Raw genomic sequence first — 24,045 nt, 5'->3', positions numbered from 1 at the left:
TTTTATCCTAAATGATTCTCTATTACCTTCTGAAAGAATTCGGATTTTTTATATGAGAAAGGTGAAATGTGACTTTAAGGTGATGAATCAAAAATTGAATTCTACTTTTATTTTAAAAACGAAAAATATATGTAAAAAAAAACAAATAAAAAAATTATATTTTTTAGACTCGATTATATAGGGTAAATGATCTTGGTTTGTCCAGTCGAAAATATGATCATGGTTTGCCCACTTTTTTGAATGCTCTAATTCAGCGCTCCTGTGTCAAATAAGGCCTTCGAATGTTTCGAAACATATAAATGAAATTGTCTTTTACATGATTTATAGTAGTTTGATAGTATATTTTTACGAAATCACATGTTTTAAAGGATTATAAAATACACCTTCTATTTGTGTCAATGCGCCTCTCATTCGAGCTAACTTTTAATCGATCACCAGATGATTATTTGGCACGTATTCAGACCTTTTCTGGATTACAACACTTATAAATATTGTAAACATCATGCTTGCTCACCATTTGTATCGGATTTACATAGCTAAACCATTAAATTAACGCATTTTGATGAACTCAATTCTGATCATGAGTTGTCCAATTCAATAATGTTGTTTTGTCCACATGATTTCTATGGCAACCGCTTGGCGCGCTGCAGTTTGTTTATGTTTGTTTATGGTGTGCTTCGCGCATAGCAGAAGTGTGGTTTTTCTGTGTTGATTGTGTTCAGGTGAACACTTCTAAAATGCCCAAGAAAAGGTAATATTCTGAAGAAAGCCTAAATTATGAATGAATCAATATGATGACAGTAAACTCAAGCAATGATAAATGCAACATATAATTGTGAATTCGAATGTTTTCATTCAAAAATGGAGATTTCTTAAACCGGACAAACCATGATCTTTTTTTTGGGCAAACCATGATCAGAGGTGGTCAAACCATGAACATAATCCTTCTTTAAGGAAAATCGTTAAAAAACATAAAAATTTGAATAATTTCAACACCTTATGGTAGTATTAGCAACTAGAGACTTGGAGCTTTTCAACAAACCCAAACTCGTATCGATTATGTGTGATTTTCATGAAGAAAAATCGATTGCGTAAAAACACCCCAAATTGGACAAACCAAGATCATTTAACCTACAGTGAAATGAGATCGGAAACTGCATATAATCGAGTCCGCCCTATACTCAAAGCTGTTTCTGAAAAATAAAATTTAAATATAGTAATTTAGGTCTTTGCAATCCTCTTCAGCTGATCCTCGATAGTATAGTGGTCAGTATCTCCGCCTGTTACGCGGGAGACCGGGGTTCGATTCCGCGTCGGGGAGGCGATGCTTTTTTATAGAAAAATATTGATAATTTTTTTTCTTCGAGCAGTCATCTGACTTTTTCGGTCTGTTAGTTTACCTTAAATATTTCAGTCGATTTTTTCCCATGTTCGATCTTTTACATTGTTTGCCACCGTTGATAATTGAAGCAAGCAAAAAAGTGTTTGTATAAATTTCAAACCAAATTTTATCTTTCAAAAAATGTCTGTGCGGTCTCCTTAAGTATTGTGATATTGTGTTGCCAAATTTTTTAAAGTAGTCGAACGCGAATTACGATGCCTCAGAAGTGTTTTATAGTATTTAATTATAGAAATTCAATCAATCTGAATCTTCAAAATGTTTCTCTTTTTTATTTTGTTTTCAGGTACACAGCCGTTGCTATTCTTATTTACCTTTTTTAAGATGGAGTTATTTGAATTTTATTTACTAAATTTGGAAACCGAGATCTAATTGGATGATAAATTGGGCAGTCGTACAAGAGACGTTGTAAATCTTCCGTTTCTAGACATTGTGTACAAAGGACTTTGGATATTAACTTCCACAAGGAAAGTCTTTTTTGTGTCGTGTGGCCGCGGGATAGCATGAATCTGTCTAATGTTTCGAAATGCAATGCCAATGTTCCGAAATGCATAGTTTTGAACCATGGTTAAAAATTACTTGAAAAAACTTATGCAGATGGGCTCGTCCGGGATTTGAACCCGGGACCTCTCGCACCCTAAGCGAAAATCATACCCCTAGACCAACGAGCCAGTTGATAAATAGGATTTGATTACCGTACACATAGGGATAATTTTTGGAAGAGGCTTTGACACTCGTCATATGGTTTTACAGATATGAGTAGAGATGTCGGTTAATCGTTCGATTAGTTCAAATGATCGACTGTTGAACATTTTGCTCCCAAACAACAAAATAATTTCTATTAGAATTATTCCCTGAAATTAAATTAAAAAAATCCGTTCACCTTTCCAAGAAAATATGAACTGTCGTGGGAAATTAATAAAATACGATGCGCACAAAACTACTGCCGCATGGCTACCAAGAAAGCGATTAATACTTTGACATACGACAGCTCTACTGAAGCACGGGTGACTCAAAAGCCACGAGACTCTTTAAGCGGAAGGTGACCATCAACACGGCTTCCATAGTCAATAAATATACTACCAAACAAACAAGTGTTCACTTTACCCCCACTTCCCTTCATAAACGCCGACTGCAAAGACTAACTTGTTAGAGTGAAAGCCATTGTTTCACGCTTCGTTTCGAATAGCTTTCATCGCAGGAAAAATAAGATTTGCTATGTGGGGTATCCACAAGGCACATACACACTCCCAGAGTCAACAAATCACCCCGATGCACTCGGCGAAGGAGCAGAAACAAGTTCTACAAACCGGGGAACAAAAAAGGAACTACTTTCGTTCGACCGGATATATCGAGATGGATGGGAATCAGGCGTTGATACCATTGCTGTTGAGTGTACCGAACGACCCATGTATGCACATTGTACCGCGTGCATGTGGACGAGAAACGGTCCAAGCTGTGACCGTACGTGAACCAGGGCATCAACAGTTGGATGTCGTTACATTGAAAGGGAATAACCCACCAACAGGGCAAGCGTGGTACTCGAAAGAACCTTCGCTTATGTGACTGCGATTGACTGCGGAACGGCACGATTCCATTTCCCAACCTGTCAATTAGGATATCCAAATAATTCTTCTCTTCGGTTCTGTGTATGTGGATCATGCAACCAGGAAGTTCGACCATAAACTTGTATCAATCGCATTAAATTTGCTCGCACAGAAATTGCCGCGATTTATTTTGTCGGATGCCGGGCTCTTTTCAATCCAAATGCACGCAAGAAGTAAGCTTGCCTTATTTCCTGATTTACACCGTTTGCCGTTTCCACCTCCGGTGCAGTGTGGTTTGCAGTTTCTGCAGGATCGGAAACGGATTTCCATGCACATACACACGAACAACGTCTCATTTGCCTAGACGGCGAAAGTTTTGCTCCAATTCGTGCGAAACGGATCAAGTGTAGTAGTTGCTTGCTGTACGGTAGAAAATCAATGAAATTTTAATGAAGTAGAACCAGTGACTGACTGGTGTTCGTTGTTAATATTTCAGCAGATAATTGGCTCAAACGTTCGCATGAGATTTCAGTGGTAGAAACACTCGAGCTTCGAATTGAAAGTTTTGAATTATTGCATGTAAAAGACATTTCGGAACTTGTCATATACAGGATCTTTCAGATTAAACGCTCACGCAACAAATTTTAATAACTTTTTTATTTTTTCATTTTAAAAAACCAAAATAAAGCGACTTCGATGCTGTTGAAAATCCGAATTATTTCTTCCTTAAGTTCCTCCAAAGTGTGTAGCTTATTAACATAACAACGGTCCTTCACGTACCCACAGAGGGAGTAATCGACGACGAAAATGTTGAAATTCTTACCATAAGAGGACAAAGTTTCATTAAGGCTTCTACACGTTCACGTTACACGTTACACGTTCTTGTAAATTGTACATCTTGACACTAAAACGATGTTATCGGGGATCGAACCAAGGCCGGCTAGAATGCAAGGCTGTTTTACACGACTACGCTATCCACATAGCCTCTGGTGCTATTGCATAAATGCATTATAATATTACATCTGATTATAAAATGAAGTTGGATAGTGTTTTCTGAGAGTAAAAAAAGGCTGTAAATGCGAATCTATACTCTTCTCGATCTAGGCCGTGTATGTGGCAAAGCAGTCTTCCATGTTTCACAAAAAACACTGCGTCCAGGATAAACATGTCCACACTGCTGTTCACAGTTTTGTGTTTGAATACAAACACAATTTTTTCGTACCTATGTTTGAAAATGTGACATGTTTGTATTCGTAGTATGTTTGGACATACGATGTTTAATCCTAATGTTTCACATGATGTTCGAACATAGTGTACAGTTTCTCTTGCATTTTCACCCCAAGCACCGGCAGTGCGTAGAGTAGAAGAAGCGAATCGAACGCCACACCACCACCACTCAACGCGTGGTGTGTTGGTGTGTTGACATGGAAAAAAATGCTTTCCTATCATGACAATGGGTGCTTCGTCTAAAACATTGGGAAAATAAAATAAACCTCTTTATCTGTTCTGAACAAAATAAACGTCGATTGATATCAGAGTTTTTCACAATTGATATCATTATTTAGTGCACGCATCAATTTATATATTGAATTCATGTAACATTCGCTATTATTAGCTATTTGAACAAGTACTAAAATTGAATAGAGCGTGGCGGAGATATTTAGTTACCCAATTACAATATTTCTATAATTTTAATCGAATCTAAAGTACCAGAATTATTCAGCAGTGACATATTAGGCGTAACGCTCACTGGACTGGATCTTTGAATACAAATAGCCAATACTGCTTGTTCGCGACGAACGCGACCCGAGCTATAAAACGAGCGAAGAAGAGGAGAAGAAAGGATGATGCAATCGCATGCACACATAGTATATGTAGTGCAGTGTAAGTGAAACTTTTAGTTTTTTCATTAATTCAGTTTGTGATAACATCGAGAAATTAATAGTGTGTTTTAGCCGCTGAAGTTCCTCTGCTGGTTCTGCTGTGTGCCGCTGAAGGTTGCATCTAAAACTAATTTTTGGGTATTTATTTTTTTGGTCAGCATTTGTACGACGTCGCCAGCTGTGCAGTCGGTTCCCCAGACTTTAATTGCCAACATGCACGCAAAATTTTTTTCATAGAATGCTTCTTTCTATTCAGAGAATGTTTTCTTTGCACGAAACCAAGGATTATTTAATCAGACTTGCAAAATGTGCATGAACTCATAGCCTCTTAGTTCGTGCAACTTTTGTAATGCGAACTAAATTTCAAGTTCGTTTCTATGAAAAAGTATTCTACGAAGAAATGTTTTGGGATGAATAATTTCTTTCCGTGTATGAGAAGAAACGAAACGAAAGCAATGAATACTGCGACATCGGGTGATATGTTTGTACATGATGTTCTTGAATTATAAACATCGTGTTTGTTTCCACATGTTTATGTTTGTGTATCATTGTTGGTGTTTGGGATAGACATTCAACACTAGCGGAAATCATGTTCGAATTCAACCAAAAACATGAAATTTTCACATCGCGTGGACATGTGTAAGTGTTTTTCGGAAGACTGTGGCAAAGTATGCGCTCCCATGCCCAATCATCACTGCATCTAACCGTACTTTAGATGTTCCCCAATCGTCCAGCCCAGCAGTACCCTGCACTCAAGCTACGAAATTGGCTACGATTTCCAAAATCGAGCAATCTGTTCTTTTCAAGCCAAAGAAAGACCAGCCCGCTGAGGAAACGAAAAGTGACATATGTGCAGAATTCGATCCAGTAGCTTTCGCCGTGAAGGATATTTGGCTCAAGGAGAATGGTGAAGTCGCCGTGAGGTGCGGAACAAATGACTTTGCACAGAATCTCGTCAAAGCAGCTATTGCTGCGTTCTCGGGAAAATACAACGTGGAAATACAAAAACTGCTCAAGCCTAGAATCAAAATCATCGGCTTCTCCGAGGATATGAGTGAGGAAGCTGTAGTAATAAACCTGAAAAAGCAGAACAGCTTAGATGATCAGTGCGAATTGAAAGTTGTTCGAATGACGAAAAACGAGAAACGAAACCAGATGTCAGCCACTATTGAAACAGATGGTTATGATATTCTGATGAAACTTCAACGCGTAAATCTGGGATGGGAAAGGTGTAGAGTAATCGACACAACCAATGCTCTCCGTTGTTTTAATTGCTCAGAATTCCGGCACAAGGCAGTGGATTGCAGGAAACCAGCGTGCTGCCCGAAATGTGCCGGCCATCACATGGCAGAAGAGTGCAAAGCAGACTTTGTAAAGTGCATTAACTGCCATCTGGAAAATACCAAACGAGCCACAGGCGAATTACTTAATATTGCCCATGCTGCCTGGAGTAACGAATGTCCACTTAACCGAAAACGTCTGAACAAAGCGAGACAAAGAATCGACTTTTCAAGCTAGCGATCCATGAATGAAACAACCGGCGAGGGTTCATCATCATCGATGGATATGAATCACCAGCCTGAAGACTCAGCTGGTCCAGGTAAATTCTTGACCAGTATATGTCCATCCGAAGCGAAAAAAGATTCTGCACCTGTTCTCAGAGGAATTCAACCATTCCAGCTTCTACCGGTTAACTCAATTGACCCGCTTTCACCGATTGATGTAATCTTCCAGCTTGATGACTCGGCTGGTCCAGGTAAAAATTCGACCAGTATATGTTCAGCCGAAGCTTCGATAGATACTGCACCTGTCCTCAGAGAAACTCAACCATTTCAGCTACTATCGAAGGACTCGCTTGCTGGTGACCACCCACGTGATGCTCCAGTACCAGACACACCCCTCCACATATATTATCAGAACGTGCGAGGATTACGGACGAAGATTGACGAATTCTTCATCGCGGCATTGGACAATGAGTATGACGTCATCGTTTTAACCGAAACATGGTTGCATGATGTCATCATGTCTGCTCAACTATTCGGTCATGATTATAGTGTGTACCGCAAAGACCGAGATCCAGATATTTCCGGAAAATCTCGAGGGGGTGGTGTGCTCATAGCTGTAAGGAATATATTCAACTCTTCTCTGTGCACTGCTTCTGTTGAAACTGGTCTCGAACATTTGTGGGTAAACATTGACTGCAATGCCCAAAATGTTTGCCTTGGCGTCGTGTACATCCCCCCTGATCAGGCAAGAAGTAATTCCACTATCGAGAGTCATATCAGCTCTACTTCTGCGGTGGTGTCATCGCATGATATGCGTGCCGTACATCTCCTGTTTGGGGATTTTAATTTGCCTGACTTATGTTGGCACACTACACCGGAGGGCTATGTTCGTCCTGACCCTTCTGAATCAGTTTCGCCCAGTATTGCGTTCGTCGATGGTTTATCCTTGTTGAACATGGAACAACTGAATGTAGCGAGGAACTGCATGAATCGTACCCTTGACTTAGTGTTTGTGAATGAAGATACCCTAGCGATGTGCAATCTCGTTGAACCACACGAACCACTGATACCGATTGATCCGCTGCACCCTCCTATCCTTGCAACTCTGCGATGCCCGGTCCGCATCGTTTTCGCTGAACACGTCATGGAAAAACATCGAGATTTCTCGAGAGCCGATTTTGAACATCTGAACGAATCTCTTCTCTCTATCGACTGGTCGCCTTTATACAATGCATCCGATGTCAACGAGGCAGTTGAGTTGAGACCACCCTCACGCGACTGTTCCTTGAATTTGTACCTCCTTCTCGTCCGCGCCAAAAACCGCCCTGGTCTAACCACTTTCTTCGAACTCTCAAACGAGAGCGTGCCAGGGCTCTCAGGAAATTTTCCAGAGAGCGAAACTTAACCACCAAAATAGCGTTCAACACTGCTAGCTCCAAATACAAGCATTACAACCGAGTGCTCTATGCCCGCTATGTAGAACGGAAACAAAGAAACCTGAAAAATAATCCCAAAAGTTTTTGGGCATTTGTAAATGAGAAGCGAAAGGATACCGGGTTGCCGATGAGCATGTTTTTAGGGAGTGAAACGTCTACTACAACTGAAGGAATATGCAACCTATTTGCCAAACATTTTACCAGTGCATTTGATGATACGGTAATTACTCAGGATCAAACTGACAGTGCTGTAGGGGACGTGCCTCCAGGAGCGATGAGTTTGAGTATTAGTGAGTATGATGAGGAAGATGTTCTCGATGCCATAAGGAAAATGAAGTCGTCTACCATACCTGGACCGGATGGGATTCCTTCTATTGTTCTTATTAAATGTGCTCGGTCGATCTGTGAGCCGTTAAGATCCATCTACAACAAGTCGCTTTCGCAAGCAGTATTCCCACAATGCTGGAAAAAATCCATTATGTTCCCAGCGTTTAAGAAGGGCCACAAGAATGATGTAATGAATTACCGCGGCGTGACGTCACTATGTGCAGGATCCAAATTATTTGAAATTCTGATAAGCAATGAAATGTTTCGAATTGCAAAATCATATATTTCCCAAGATCAACATGGTTTCTTTCCGGGGAGGTCTACAGCTACGAACTTAGTACAATTTACCTCGTTGTGCTTGAAATCCATGGAACAGGGAGGGCAAGTCGATGTGGTGTACACGGATCTAAAATCTGCGTTTGACAGAGTGAACCACAAAATCCTTCTGTCCAAGCTAGACCGCCTGGGAGTTGCGACGAATCTCGTAAAATGGATGCAATCATACTTGACGAACCGTCAGCTTAACGTTAAGTTAGTGACTACCGAATCTGAACCGTTTACTAACCCCTCCGGTGTCCCACAAGGTAGCAATCTTGGACCATTATTGTTCTCCTTGTTCTTCAATGATGTCTGCTATGCCGTGCCACAGGGATGTCGAATCATATACGCCGATGATTTCAAAATATATTGGCACGTGAAGTCTGTCGATGACTGCAGGATGTTGCAAACGATCATTGACATTTTTGCGAGTTGGTGCAGGCGAAACTATCTGATCATAAGCGTGAAGAAGTGCACAGTCATCTCATTCACTAGGAAGAAAACCCCTATTATCTGGACCTACCACATAGGGAATGAACCATTGGAAAGGACACGCGTTGTGAAGGACCTCGGTGTAATGCTGGACTCAGAGCTAAACTTCCGTGAACATTATGACTATGTCATCAACAAAGCCAACCGAAACTTAGGGTTCATCTTCCGGATATCCGCTGAATTCCGTGACCCATACTGCTTAAGATCTCTGTATTTCAGTTTAGTCCGGTCCACATTGGAAACAGCGGTTGTAGTATGGAGTCCCTTTCGCACGGTATGGATCGAAAGGATTGGGAGAATAGAATCGAAGTTTCTGAGGTACGCATTGAGATTTCTGCCTTGGCAAAACCCAAATGAGCTCCCATCTTATGAAAGCCGATGCCGTCTGCTGGGAATGGATACACTGGAGAAGAGACGGAACATAATTAAAGCCACATTCGTCGGAAAACTTCTTCTTGGCGAGATCGATGCCCCATGGATTCTCGCTCGAATCAATATTAACGTTGTACCACGACCACTCAGACAGCGGAGTTTCCTTCGACTTCCACCACACCGAACAGATTATGCTCAGCACGAACCAGTTTCATCTATGTGTGTTCTTTTTAATTCTTTTTATTATTTGTTTGATTTCAATGTGAGCTGTAAAGTTTTCCGTGATCGAATTTTAAATGTAGTTTAAGTGTAGTATTCATGTAGACCTTGAAGTCCGATGGATGAATTGTAAAACAATAAACAACAAAACAACAATAAAAGCTTTAATGCGTGCTGATTTGCAATGTGCCTCTGCCTTCATATTGATCTTATATTGATATACTATCTATATTTTACCAATGCTACACCAGTATTTGAGTGTAGCACATTTTCTGTTATTTCTCATTTAATGTAATAAGTCGGGATACCAAAACATGTGCTAAACATTATTTTGAGTGTAACTGAGTAGCGAGTAAACGGAAGAAATCACGTTTGGCGTATAAAGCACATGAAGTATAGGAGAAGTGCGTAATACGCACCCCCTAAGCGAGAATGGATTTATCTTGACCGTGCTCTTAAAATTTAAGGTAACAACTACGTCAGTACGTAGATTAGTTAACCCTCAGTCATCTGTAATCGTTCTATGTTTTAGATACTGAATAACAAAAGTGCTACGAATTTTATTTTTTAAGGCGCCCAAATTCTAAATTTCCAATCATACGGTGTTAAATGGCCCAGCAGAAGTATAATATGCCCATGAGTTATTTCTCTCAAAGACTATAAAGCTCAGAGAAACAGCTTGTATGAATGAGAGATTCCATCAATATATTCCCTTCATGCCCACCAGCGAAGATAAGAAACCGTTGCTCCGATGAGCGTGTTCTCCCAGTATTCGTGCATTAATTCTCCAGTCCGTGCTCTTGTTTTTCTGCATTCTCTGAGATGCAGATGCCACATGTGAAGACATGTTTTCGTTTTCAAGACATTTAACTTTGTGAAAACATACTGAGGTCATTTCAAAGTATGTGAAAACATTTGTTTGTGTGATTTATCGAGCATGATTTAAAAATATCGTGATGGTTTGCTCATTTTTGTTCATTATGATTACATTTGAAGACAGTTATTCGTGCCATGCAGAGATATTTGAAAAAAAATCATCTGGCATTCCTCACATACTAGCAATTTCTCTCGTGAGAATGTTTACGGCCGGAAGCGAGCAAATTGCCCCGATCGAGGGTATGCCATACTGCCCGATGGTAAGCTGATACGGAAAATATCAAATTGAGAAAGAAAAGAATCTTTTCTTACCATTTTCTTCATCAGAGATATTCACTGGGAACTCGACTCAATTAATATGACCCATAGTTATCGCCTCTGAATCGGTTTCAAGCAACAAAAACCTTATAGAAGGCTCCACACAATGGACTACACTCTTCTTGCCGAAGCGATTCGATCTAGCATTCGGTCAGGGCGATGCATCTGCGTCTAACCATGATTATTTTTCTGCGCAAACTGCAATTGGGATTCACAAAGTAAACTCACTTTTCATCCGCAAACTGAAATTAAATCATACATGACGTGTATCGATTCTGTTAAAAAGAAATCCAACAGTTGATTTTTAAGAAGGTAAAGACGTATAACCTAAAGTTCTACCCAGTTCCCCTAATCCTAATAATTTATTGTTCATAGTATTTAACACAACCGTATTAAAAAAATATTAACTTCTAACATAGTCAACGATCAATGAACTACGCAACTGCGAAGTTCTATTCAGACAAATTTTTATCAACTTCAATAATAAGATCTGGGGGTATTCGTAGCCACATTGGTTGCGCGTTCGCTTACTAAGTGATTGATCATGAGTTCAAAACTCAGGGCCCTCAATTGACCCTCTTTGTGTTGTTATAGGATATCTATGTCCAAGCAACAATCATCATGCAAGCACTGCTATTGGGGAAGCTCTGCTTGCAAATGAGAAAAAAACATAGGGATGTTGTGTTTTTAATATCACAACAATGATCATATCAACTATCTCTGCTGTCCGGTTTGCTGAACAATGGAAGAACAAAAGAAATACTCTTACACCTTAGATTACTACTGTGTAATTTACAACGAATGTACTAAATGTATAAACAAATGAGACAAAAACAACTGATAAGGTCAAACACAATAAGTATATAGGGTCTTTGCTTAATTGCACGAACGAAAGCTTGACGTAGGACTGTACACTACACTTGTTTTCTCTCAATCACTAATGTTTAATCATTCTATCAATCTTCAAACTACCAAATATATAATAATATAAAATAGATGATTTTTGGATATTAAATTTTGATGCGTGGTGATTTGGACAGTATGTGGGGTGATTTCATCATGTGTGTGTTTCATCGAAAAAATTTCAGGAGGTTGTGTCCAAAACGTAGACGTTGACGTAGAACTAAGCTGTATATAACTTCGGATATTATTTTAAGTTAATATTACTGGCCTCGAGGAAAGTTACATTATTTTCCCAATCTCGAGATAAGAGCAGCTGTCATTCTTAGTGGAAAAACTTTTGCTACTGGCAAATGAAACCAAATCACAAACAAGATTCGAGAACGACATTTACTTTGTTGGTGACTAAATAAACGAAATAAATACTTATTGTTATTCTTAATAACCTCGAAAAGATTTGGATTGCTTCATTATGATAAAGATTAGCGCAAATGCCATACTTGTTGAAGGCAGTTTTGCGACTGTCACACGAACCCAAATAACTCATAACATTCCAACACGACATTCACGATGGATAGCTTGATATTTCCCAAATAATTCTTTGGCGCACAACCTTAACGCCTGCTTCACCAAAGCGTCAGCTCAATGCATTGTAGCAATGTCAAAGGCACTATCGAAGTTCTTATGATGACGGAAAACAAGCGATGTTAACTGCTTCGGATAAAGAAAAAGACTGAATATTTGACTCAGCAGAGATTCATACCCTAGCGCAAACATTCCCTTGCCGTTATCTCCCCTCCATGTTTATATTTATTATCACGGCTTAATAATTGGCACCGCCAAACAATCCCCCATCATAACATAAAAAATTAGGCGATTGTTGTGATGCACACGGGAACAGATACTTGAAGGAACAGGCTTGAAGCAACTAAATATACACACACACAGTTATCTCCGTTTTGGGCTCTTCTCAACAGAAATCCTTTCTGTTAATATTGCCGGTCTCGATTAATTTAGCTGTCATCCCTGATTGGGTAGTTTTACTACTGTCATGTGAAACCACATCACAAACAAAATTCCAAAACTATAATTTTTTCTTGAAAAGCCGATGATAGCCTAGCTTGATTTGTAATGTATAGCATGTCAAACGAATCTCAGTGAATTTTCGATTCGTTTGATATATAAATCACCAGAATTCGTTCGCGGCAGAAATAGTTATTAACGTTAACTTCATTTCATAAAAACGTTACCTATTTTCTAATTTGGCACCCTTAATGAAAGACGTAGTTCTATGTCAAGAATCATGCATACTTATGTTTATGTAAAGTAATTTGGAACAATATTACAATCATTAACAGTGCTCTGAGAAACCAGAAGCCAGTCCAGAAAAATTACATTGAGACCATTTCGAATTCTGCATGAATCTTTTCACTGTTGTTAGAGCATTTCGAACACTTTCAATACTTTGTATAAAGAAAATCAGTCCTTGATGGCCTGCGTTGCTCTTTCAAGCTCCTCCTTCTTCGAACGTTGTCTGTCCATACTTTTTTACATTTCCGCCGCATCTAGAACAAATTAGACCAAAGAAAAGTTTTAAACCTGTATGATCAATTCATCCCACAGAAACGTGTCCATATCACCCCACACAACATGCAAAAATTAAAATGCAGTTCATTTCATTTCAAACTAACAGTTTCACTGCATCAAATTGTTCCTCTTCTGTAGGCGAAGAAAGCTTTACGACTTTTAGTTTGATTAATCGGCGGAAAAGCTCTTGAAACCAGGATCGGAAAACTTACATTTTCTTACAATCACCCGCCAAATTTTACCAATTTTTTTTACGTCAGAAACATACGGTTCAACAATGAAAGGACAGTATAAAAAATCCAAGTTGATCCGTACTTTTCGAGGTGAAGGGGTCGTCCAAATCACCCCGTATGTCCAAATCACTTCAACTTACCCTACATGGGTCGATATTTCAAAAGGGACTGTAAGGCGGCTCGCACACCGGAGCAATAAACAACTAACAACTATCAACATGCAATAAGCAATATTATCGCCAATGGATTTTTCCATTTGATTTTTGGTGATTTCGCACACCGACGCAATACGATATCGCTATCGTCTTTACAGAGCAACACATATCGCTAGCAACACGACGTGTCGGTTGAAGAGCAAGTTATCGCTCACAATTTGACAAGTTTCGTACGTTAAGTAGATTGTTTGCATAATGTCAGGCGTTATTATTGCTCTGGTATGCGAAGAACAACAAAATATGTTGCTTGTTGCATATTGCGTATTGCAGCTTGCTAGTTGCTTGTTGCTCCGGTGTGCGAGCCGCCTAAGAGTTGAGGTGGTAATTGCCGTACGCGACTTACCTCCAGCGAAGATTAATATGCAATGACCGAATGACGAGACTCACTCACGAGCACTCACACCAGTGCAAGCATCAATCGATCGACCGAGAGCCAGGGGATATTATATTGGTGCGCGTTACACAACAATCAAGAGACTGGCGCATACCACACAGTAGAAAGATTAGAAAGGAACCATTAGGCAATGAGCAAGTGGATTTGGAGAAGTGAAGCGTGAAATGTGGAACATAAGGGGCCTGATTCTCGAATACACTTCACGGTGGAAACGACATAAACGGCACGCCATTGAACTACGTTTTACGAGTTAGTGAAGTGTCGAAGATAATAATGAGTTCTCAGGCAGAATGAACACTTTTCAAATAAAAAATCATTAATGAAAATTAACTTCTTCGTATCAAACTGGTATTTAATGTGAGTGGAAAACTTTGTTTTCTTTATGTGATATAATAATCTCATACAAAAGATTCATCTGAAGATAATTTGATATTATAATGATAAATTTAATGGGAAACTAATCTCGTATCCAGATGTCGACACTGTACCGTTGTCATCGCGAGTACATTTCATTCCGTTTCCACCGTGAAGTGTATTCGTAGTGTATTCGAGAATCAGGCCCAAGATTAAGATTGCGACTCGCTAAGATACGACGGACTTGTATGGGTTAATGTAACTCTCGAACCCCTAAATCGCTAATTAGTTTAGTTACTTCATTCGCAACATTAACAAACAATGAGTACGTCAACATTTTGACGTAGGACCACGTCTTACAATCAGTCGAGAAACGATTTTTCATAAACTGTCATCCTAGCGCGATGTTTCATTTTATCGCTGCAACTGTGGGCATCCGTTAGACGCGTGTTTGATGCTTGTTGAATGGCGATGTACGGAAGATGCCTCTCGTTAAATACTCAGTGCAACGCGTGCATTGATCAACGAGGTATGGCTATTAAATAACGAGACTGCGCGCCTGGTGGGCACCCTAGAGGGGTAGGGGGAAAACGAATTGTGCGTACGGTAGCTTGTGTCTGCAATAAACGTACGAAACACGTTTTTGTCACTATAGTAGTTTGTGAGCAGCATGGAACGTGGTTTGTAGTGCGCGTCGGAAATCATGTGTGACGAAAAACTCGAACAACAACGCACCTGCCCATAACGCGCTGTCGGTGAAGCAATGTTTAGTCGATAAGGGCATTCCAGTGCTCGAACATGCCCCGTACTCGCCAGATCTAGCCCCATGCGACTTTTTTACTGTTTCCCAAGATCAAATCCGTATTGAAACGTACCCGATTTCAGTCCGTAGAAGCGGCGAAGGAAAAAGCGACGCGGCTTTTGAACGCCATCACAAAAGAAGAATTTAATCACTGCTTAGAACAATGGAAAAAACGTATGGAAAGGTGTGTGAGGAGCCAAGGGGAGTATATTGTACCGAAATTTTTAAAAAATAACTCTTTTTCGTCACCAGTCTCGTTATTTAATAGCCATACCTCGTAAAGAAACAAATTGCGACATATGGCCAATTAGTGTATGGTTCTCGCAAAGGCAAGAAAGGATCGTTGCTTCTCGAAATGATTCTACAAAACCACGCAAGCCATTAAACCTTTTCAGAGTGCCCGGAACTGTTTACTAAAGAGTTATTTATGAAATTTCGACGTATTCGCAAATAATATCCAAAATGATAAACCAACAAATGTCAAAAGAAAAAGATTTCGTAGTCCTACGTCCCAAGCGGTCGTGTCTCGGATACAACACCTCAATTTTTTTCTTTTAAAACCGTGGCCATATAGAAATTTTTGATATAAAGTGGTATAGGCATATTCCAAGATCATCTCTTGTACCATCTGATAATATAAAACGTTGCAATGTTATAACGGAGAAAATTGAGACCTCGGATTGTATGCAAAAATGCTTCTTGTTATGTTGTGGGGGAATGCGAGCGGCAAAAAAATTGAAAGAACATACCTATTTCAAATTCGTCAAATTATTTAACTATTTAACTGTTACTCCTCTTTGTATCTTAGACAAAAAAATACTGTAAATTCACTGCCGAATGGTACATTGTATGTCATATATCACAACAACAATGCTGCATAATATGTATCTGAAATCTCTTGAACTTTTTTACATGTCTCATTTTCAATGTCGTAGAGTCACCCTCGTATATAGAAATCAAAGAAGCAGAAAAAAATGTTCAAAAGTCTCTGAAGGTTGTTACGTCTATGAGCTAGCGTTTCGAGGTTAATGGACCTGCAACGCGTTTGATATTCCGGCAAGAGTTTTCGAAGCATACCAAATGAACCTGCGATCATCCTTTCCCATTCGGACAAACTATTGACTCATTGTCAGATGAAACACTGGGAAAGCGACCTGCTTGAGAAAGCAGTGTGAAATAATCAGCACATCCAATATTAATAGAACCATTATTCAGCCTTCAAATAGTATGACTTTACTTTAGCTAACATGCGCTTATGTTTTACTCTACTTGCAGTTAATCCTCGAAATTAACAGTGAGGTGGCACTGTTCCGGGATCTCCTGATTCACGTCGGCCAGGCACGGGACTGCCCGGAGCTGCGGGAGAAAATCCGGAAACTGCGGCGCTCCTGCGTGGAGGCCTGCAAGCACACGGCGGCACTGGTACTGCCGCAAATCCGAACGTAAGTCGTCCCTTAGTTCATTTTTATGCTCCTCTGCAGTGTATAGTAATGAAAAGCAAATACTCCAAACCGGAGGAGATGCAAAGTCAACCCGGCCCCCGGTGATCCTACCGGTTAAGTTACATATTTAAACAGTTTTCTCACCGTGAGGGAAACGATAGCTCGGTACGGGAAAGTTTGCTTCCATCGTTCCGCAGGACGTTCCGACATTGGGTGTGTGGTTCGAGCTCTGGTATAGAGTCTAGGAGGAAGTTAGCTCAATGGGACGAAGTTTCATCGTCGCGCTGACAGATGATTGTGATGAATTGAATTTATCCTCACCCGACGACGTGGTTAGGGTTTTTGGTCTTCGGGGAACTCGAGGGCGGAAGTTGAGTCTGTGGGGGTTTCATTCGTTAATATGACGACTTTCTAAAACGAGTTAATATTTAGACACTGTAGTTTTTTGTTTCAACGCTTTAATCTGTTTGCTATTATGCTCATCATCGACAGTTAGTTTAGTTGTTGTTTAACAGTAATCAAAGCTTAATTCATTCGTAGCTCAGACTTTTATTTTCTTTTATAGATGACGACAAATATTTTGATCACTTTATGGATATGTCGAACATTTTGTTTATCGTTACCTTTTTCCCCTCAATTCTGAACAATCAAAAATGATTTTATGAGAAGTTCCTTTATTCCATCACAAACAGCGTCCAATTTAACCTTCCCAAATTTCATGGCACAATTGCGAACCCATAAAACGCGATATCTTCCCGCACTTGAAACTGTCCAAGTGGAATAAAATTTGTTCCCATGATTTCAAACCCTCGATAGGCGGCCCCTGCCCTTGTCTCCGTTTTTGATCGGAAGGAAACGAAGGGAAGAATCTCATAAATCTTGTTGGTGTCACCGCGGCGCGGGTTAGCGAAAACCCAGCATCCATCTCATTTGTTCACTGCGGAGAGGATTTTCTGGTCGTTATTTTCCAACTTCCAACAACAAGGAAGGTGGGGAGGATGTAGCTTAAGAGCAGGCGGAAAAAACTTCTTGTCCACAGACAGTTCTGGTCACCGACAACGGAATTTTTGTAAAAAGTTTCAATGATAGCTCGCACGGTAAGCGTATCTTCGAGAATGAATATTTTACCGCGTAATAACGCTACATAATGGAATGATTTATACGGCACAGTTTTTTTTTCGAATGTCGGACAGAAGAACCAAATGCTTTGTTGTATGATGCAAGTGAACTTCCCCGGTACAAAATTATGATGGGAATTAGATCGCTTCACTGTGCGAAATTTGACGGAACTTGTATTTATCGTTGGTCAGAGTGTGTCCTCTTTTTTTTACAAATTGGTAACCAAATTTGGGCATGAAATTTGTTCTTGAATGCTTCATTCACTGCACAACAGCCATGAAACTTTATCGTACTCGCTTGTGCAGGGATGCCAGACTTTATCGAATCTAATAATTTATAGGGATTTCGTTCGTAATGTTTCGTAACTATAGATTCATTCAGTTTTTGAAGTTTCCAGTGATACAGAAGAGTTCGATTGAGTTGATGTACATTCTGTCAAATATATACAGGGAATTTGTTATTTTGAATCTTTCCGCTGAACATTTTTCTTTTTTTTTAAGTTGGCATTACTGTCTGTGGGCTTAATGTCTATTTTGAGCGCAATTTGTCATTTAGTTTGTTTACAACGTCATTAACGTTCCTATACTCGCGCATAGGTCTGACAGACCGAGACCGAGAGGTTGATGTTTTGGGCATGAGAAAAGTTGAAAAAAATACTGAATGTACATTTTACTACGGTGTATCAAGAAAAATTATCAAAAAAAAGTTCATTAAAAATTTAAGTACAAAAAAAATATTGAAATTTTGAAAAAAAATGTTTGGGATCTAGAGATTCAGTACTATTCTAATTCATATTTAAATGTGTTTCTATGGCTTTTCTAGATATGTGTGATTTTTTTCAGATTTTTTTTCAGTGTTGCGCGAAACAATTTTTTTTTTATTTCCGAAGGGCCTGGTTGGGTAAGGAAGTAAAAAGTCCCCCAATTCGAATCACCAGCTGTATGGAAAATATTGTACAGGGTACTAAATAAAACATTTTAGCAATAGTACCATATAATTGAATCCTTATATGGTACACCATATGATCTATAGTGAAAAATGCACCTTTTGGTTTTTTTCACGCCATTCTCAACACCTTTGAGAAAAAAATATGAAGAAAAATACTGAAAGTACTTCTTACTAAGGTGTATCGATCAATATTTTCCAACAAGTTTTTCATCAAAAAATCAAATACTAAAAAAAATTTAAATTATTTTTTTTTATTTTAAATTAATTTTTTTTTTTTGGATTTGAGATTCAGGACTACCCTAGTTTGTATAAATTTCTTCCTACGTCTATTTTAGTTATATGTGATTTTTTTCAGAATTTTTAGAGTGTTTTTCGCGGTACAAAAACATTATATATATATTTTTTCGGGCATTTCGAAATGATATTTTTGTGCCGCGCAACACTGAAAAATACATATCTAGAAATACATATGAAACACATATCTAGAAAATCCGTAGGAACACAGTTAAATATAAATTAGATTAGTACTGAATCTCTAAACCCAAAAAAAAAATTTCAAAATTTCAATATCGTTTTTGGTACTTAAATTTTTGATAATTTTTTTTTTGATAATTTTTCTTGATACACCGTTGTAAGATGCACATTCAGTATTTTTTTCAAATGTTTATCTCGAAGCTTTTGAGGATGGCGTGAATTAAACGAAAAAATACGTTTTTCACTATAGATCGTATGTTAAACCACATAGGGGTTCAATAAATCCATCAAAATTTGTTATTCAATATTCTATACAATATTTGCCATACAGCTGGTGATTTGGATCGGAGGTACTTTTTACTCCCTTACCCGGCCAGACCCTTTATCGCATTCAAGTATCTGAAGACATGCTTGTTCGATCAGATTCTGATCCCACGTTCACCCAATTACCGGATACGAGACATAGGTGTTACTTTTTCCGTAACTCAAATTACCGCTTCGTGGGACTCGTTTTAACAGCATCGAAGACTTGAAAACGAATTCGGTTTAAAAAACCTTAAACTGTTACTACGAAGTACTGATCTTCTGTGATTTCACTTGAACTTATTTTCCATTTCCAAATTTGGATGATCTTTTTGGAAAATTTTGATATTTACACCGGAGATAGAAAATCGACCAAAGGAGTGATATCATCGTATCACTTCTGAGAAATTAAATTAAGAGATTTATCATCTAAGAGATTTCAGAGGGTGAATACGTAGCTGGTAGAGAAATCGTTCATTCTACGAACCTCTAGCGCCGAAATTTGTCACCGTAATTTGAAACTGACATTGTATCCTATTTATGTCAGGAGCACAATGAAACTCGCAGGAAAAGAGGCCGTCCTGTTTCAAATAATACATTAGACAATAAGGAAAAACCAAAACAATACTTCAAGTGTAAATCATGAGAAAATTTGAAGTAGATTTGTCATTTTATCGGACAACAGATGGCACAGCAAAAAGTGCCCAGATAATTACACTCATACCTCGATATACGGCCGCTCTTTATACGGCATTTCGCTATAACGACCCTCTTCAATTCAGGCACGTTTTCGATTTACGGTCAAAAATGTTTCGTAATAACGGCAAAAAAAATGAGGATTGTTTCAAAAATCACTGTTGTACAGAAGTGAAAAAAAAAAATTTGCGAGACAATAACTTTAGCAACATACAAATTACGTAATTATACATACACATATTCCATGTTACATGAAGTTGTTTTATTTGTGTTTATAGATTATTGTTGGTTTTTATGTATGTATTGTATGTTTTATGTTTATGTTATGTATATATTTTTGATTTAAATGAATTTAATTTTTGATTAAAATGAAATAAAAATGAAAGGATAAATTGCATTTTGAATGATAAACCATGTTACATATTTAATAAATTTGGAACTGACATGATTGAATTTGTATAAATTTGTATTAGAATAATTGAGCCGTATAAGGATACGGCTTTTCTATTTGCGGCCGAATTTCGTGGACCGTATCTAGGCCGTAAAGCGAGGTATGGGTGTACCAAAATAAAATGGTTCAAATGGATCCATCGTACATCTATGCTTTGCACTAAATTCATACTGAGTTATGTAATTTTACGCTTGACCATTGAACAGTACGGCTGAAAAGTTTATATCATCAATTGTATATAGTTTTTAAAATCAATTTTATTATTCACCGTAATTGCCTTCGAGGACGATAAAGCAATTATAACGATCTTGCAACTTGATATCATTTTTATAGTACTCTTTCAGTTTTTCCTCAAAATAGACCTCAGTTTCGGTAATCACTCTATCATCGGTCTTAAATATCTTGCCAGCGAGCATTCTCTTCAGGTCTGGGAACAGAAAATATTCGCTGAGGGCCAAATCTGGAGAATACGGTGGATGCGGAAGCAATTCGAAGCCCAATTCATGCAGTTTTGCCATCGTTTTCATTGATTTGTGATTTTTCCATTTTTTTTAAATAACAAAAGTTGTTTCACTCTCAATGCTGTGACTCACGAATTAACCAACCGATTGCTGTCAAATTCTGACACGTGTCCATTGAAAGATGGTGCTTTGTGATAGTCAAGTAGATTTTCACAAGAGGGGCCATCTAGACGTCAACCTTATGAACTTTTCAGCCGAACTGTTAATTCCTGACATGAATCTCGTTACCCGTGTACACCATCTTATTTTTATATCCATCCAAAGTGAAACGAAAACTCGATTTCAGATGCAAAAAAAGCAGTTACACAGTTACCCATCGTGAACTCAAATTAGACAGTTATGCTATAAAGGTCCTCGCGTTAGTATCAACAAATAGCGTGCAGTTTGGGAAGAATTCTAAACATAATTTTAGTTCACTTTGTCTCCTAGGTCAATTTTGTTAAAAAAAACTATGAATGGGTTATACCTATGATATAACCGCAAGGTTGACGTAGGACTGCCGTTGTCTTAGTTATCAATTGTATTTTTTCAATAAGTAATGATCCCACCTCGGATGTTTCTCGTTGGGTACGATATCGCCGCTGCGCAGATCTAACTTTTGTGTGTATTGATTAAACCAGTGAATTAAAGTAACTATTAATGAATTCAATTGCAAACAAATCCCAATTTAAGTGAATTCATGCATTATAGTAGTAGTTATCGCAACATTTTGCCTAATCATCAAACGGTATGCGTAAAAGTTCAGTGAGCTGGTAACATGAAGAGACGTCTTCCAATGCAGTCTTGAATAATCGAGCCAAAGCGTTGCTTTTATAGACCGTGACAGCAAAATGAATTCCGGAGTGTAATAATGATTAGGGGTATAAAAGTATTGCCGACTTGAATGTATCTGCAATGCCGATTTTCCCAGACTTCATGATTTTGAAGTCTGTGTTAGGGAAACATTCCGATTTGCAAAAACGCAAGCGAGTACAAAATTACCCGCAGCTCGCATTTATTTTGCAATGCCGATTTCCCCAGGCTCCACGGTTTTGAAGTCTGTGTTAAAGAAACATTCCGATTTGCAAAAACGCAAAGGAGTACAAAAGTTCCCGCTGCTTGCATCTTATTTGCTATGCGGAATTCCCCTGGCTCCATTGTTTTGAAGTCCGTGTTAGGAAAACATCCATCCATTCCAGCGATCGTACCTCGATCGTTGCGCAATCATAACTAAGTGGTATATAAGCGAGCGACACTCGCTATTTAAACAAGTTTTTGGATCAAAAAGTAACAAGCATATAACGCGTAGACATTTTATCTTTCGAATGAAGTGTTTATCATACCATTTCGATCAGTGGTTTATAAGCAATTAACGCTCAAAATCTCGTTCACCGGCGTAACGCTTTCGTTTTCGAAACTTTGAACTTACACCCCAGTATAGAAATGAAAGACGTAGTCCTACGTCAAAACATACAGTATACGTCAAAATTTGTCAGTGTTTCTGAACACAATACGGTACGCTATTTTATATGTGTGAGTAATTTTCGTGTACAATACAAAAAAAATCTAGCTCACCTGTAGTATATGTCAAACCACGTTGAACTCAACATCGATACATGCATGAGAGAAAGAAACGAATTCACTTTGGGGTGAATCACTTCAATATGCATTGAAGTCCATTTGACGGGGAAGAATGAAATGAGATAGTCGAGTCGTAGAGTGAGCAACTAAATTCCCGAATGACTGTTGAGTCATGTTTATTTTTTTTATCCTATTTGTTTATTTATTACGGCTCATTAGCATTTTAGTTGTAACGGAGCCACAGTAGACATTTTAGGCGTAAGTGTATCTTTCATTGTTCAGTAGACCAGACAGCGGAGACATTTGATATGATCATTGTTGTGTTATTTATAGCACAACAGCCCGATGTTTCTATTGTTGCAAGTGGAGCTTGCATATGGATAGGGAAGGGTCAGGATTCCGGCACTGAATCGATCTCCATTGCTGATGATTGCTGCGTGGACTTATTTATTCTATAGCAACACAAAGATGGTCAATTGAGGGCCCTGAGTTTTGAAACAACAATCGATCGCTTAGCGAACGCACAACCAATGTGGCTACAAAGACCCCCTGTTGAGTCATGTTAATTTTTTCCATAGTCCACTGGCTATCTTCAGTTGAATATGACTTTGCCGAGCCCTGGTTACATCACCTGCATGACGTACTTTCGGTACCAAGTTAAGCGATACCCAAGTCACGTTACACAGGAGATTGGAAAATGACATAATGACGCAAAAAAAAATCCACGTTGAGACCACTTTTTATCGATGCATTTCTCAACAAGTCATCGGTTTTTCATTCGAAAAGCACACCCGTTTCCAATAGTATTTGATCAAGCTCGAAGGACGAATTTGTATGTAACCGCAATCAAGTCTTTTTCGGATGTATAAATCAATGCTTTTGATTTTAGAAAAAGAAACAAATAGGAGCCTTCATTGCTCCAAGAGTTTTTTAGATATACGATACGATGAATCGGTTTGTTGTGTACGAGGTTTAATTCGATACTGATTCAATGTGTATTTTTTTGCCTTTCTTCTGAGTGCAGAGAGCAAGTGGATAAAGATTATGCTACAGCCCTCTTTGAATAGTGGTCGGATGCAGAAATTCTACAATTTACATTACTCGTGAACAATATCAACTAGACCAGGGGTTCTCAAACGCGTTTGCTCCGCGGGAAATTTGTGCTCCGCAAAGTTATAGTTTCCTCCGGGTCAGATGTCGTGTAACTGCAACGTGCAACCGAAATAGAGTTGTTCCCAGTTGGGTAACGTCAAGCAAATAGGATTTGTTTTATTGATTAAAAAATGCAAGTGCTCCGTCATAAATTTTTGCCATAAAAGTGCTCTGCCATAAAACAAATCTGAAAAACCTCTGA

The 24,045-nt window shown here is 38.7% G+C and overlaps 1 protein-coding gene and 1 non-coding gene across 9 annotated transcripts in view; one reads left to right on the top strand and one right to left on the bottom strand.

Moving 5' to 3' along the window:
- The window catches only part of LOC129772832 (uncharacterized), a 400,665-nt gene that overhangs the window by 263,811 nt on the left and 112,809 nt on the right, over positions 1–24,045 (top strand). For all 8 annotated transcript variants that reach the window (XR_008742651.1, XM_055776330.1, XM_055776337.1 and 5 more), the window contains exon 3: positions 16,453–16,619. Coding sequence is in view for 7 of the 8 variants with exons in the window: in XM_055776330.1 (XP_055632305.1) it covers positions 16,453–16,619 (167 nt within the window). In the remaining variant the exon portion in view is untranslated. The remainder of the gene's footprint in view (positions 1–16,452; positions 16,620–24,045) is intronic.
- Positions 1,999–2,070, bottom strand: Trnap-agg (transfer RNA proline (anticodon AGG)). Its single transcript has one exon. It is a non-coding gene; the product is annotated as a tRNA-Pro (tRNA).

This window comes from Toxorhynchites rutilus, chromosome 3 (genome assembly GCF_029784135.1).
Source record: "Toxorhynchites rutilus septentrionalis strain SRP chromosome 3, ASM2978413v1, whole genome shotgun sequence".
Taxonomy (NCBI): domain Eukaryota; kingdom Metazoa; phylum Arthropoda; class Insecta; order Diptera; family Culicidae; genus Toxorhynchites; species Toxorhynchites rutilus.
This window is presented reverse-complemented; position numbering and strand designations above follow the sequence as displayed.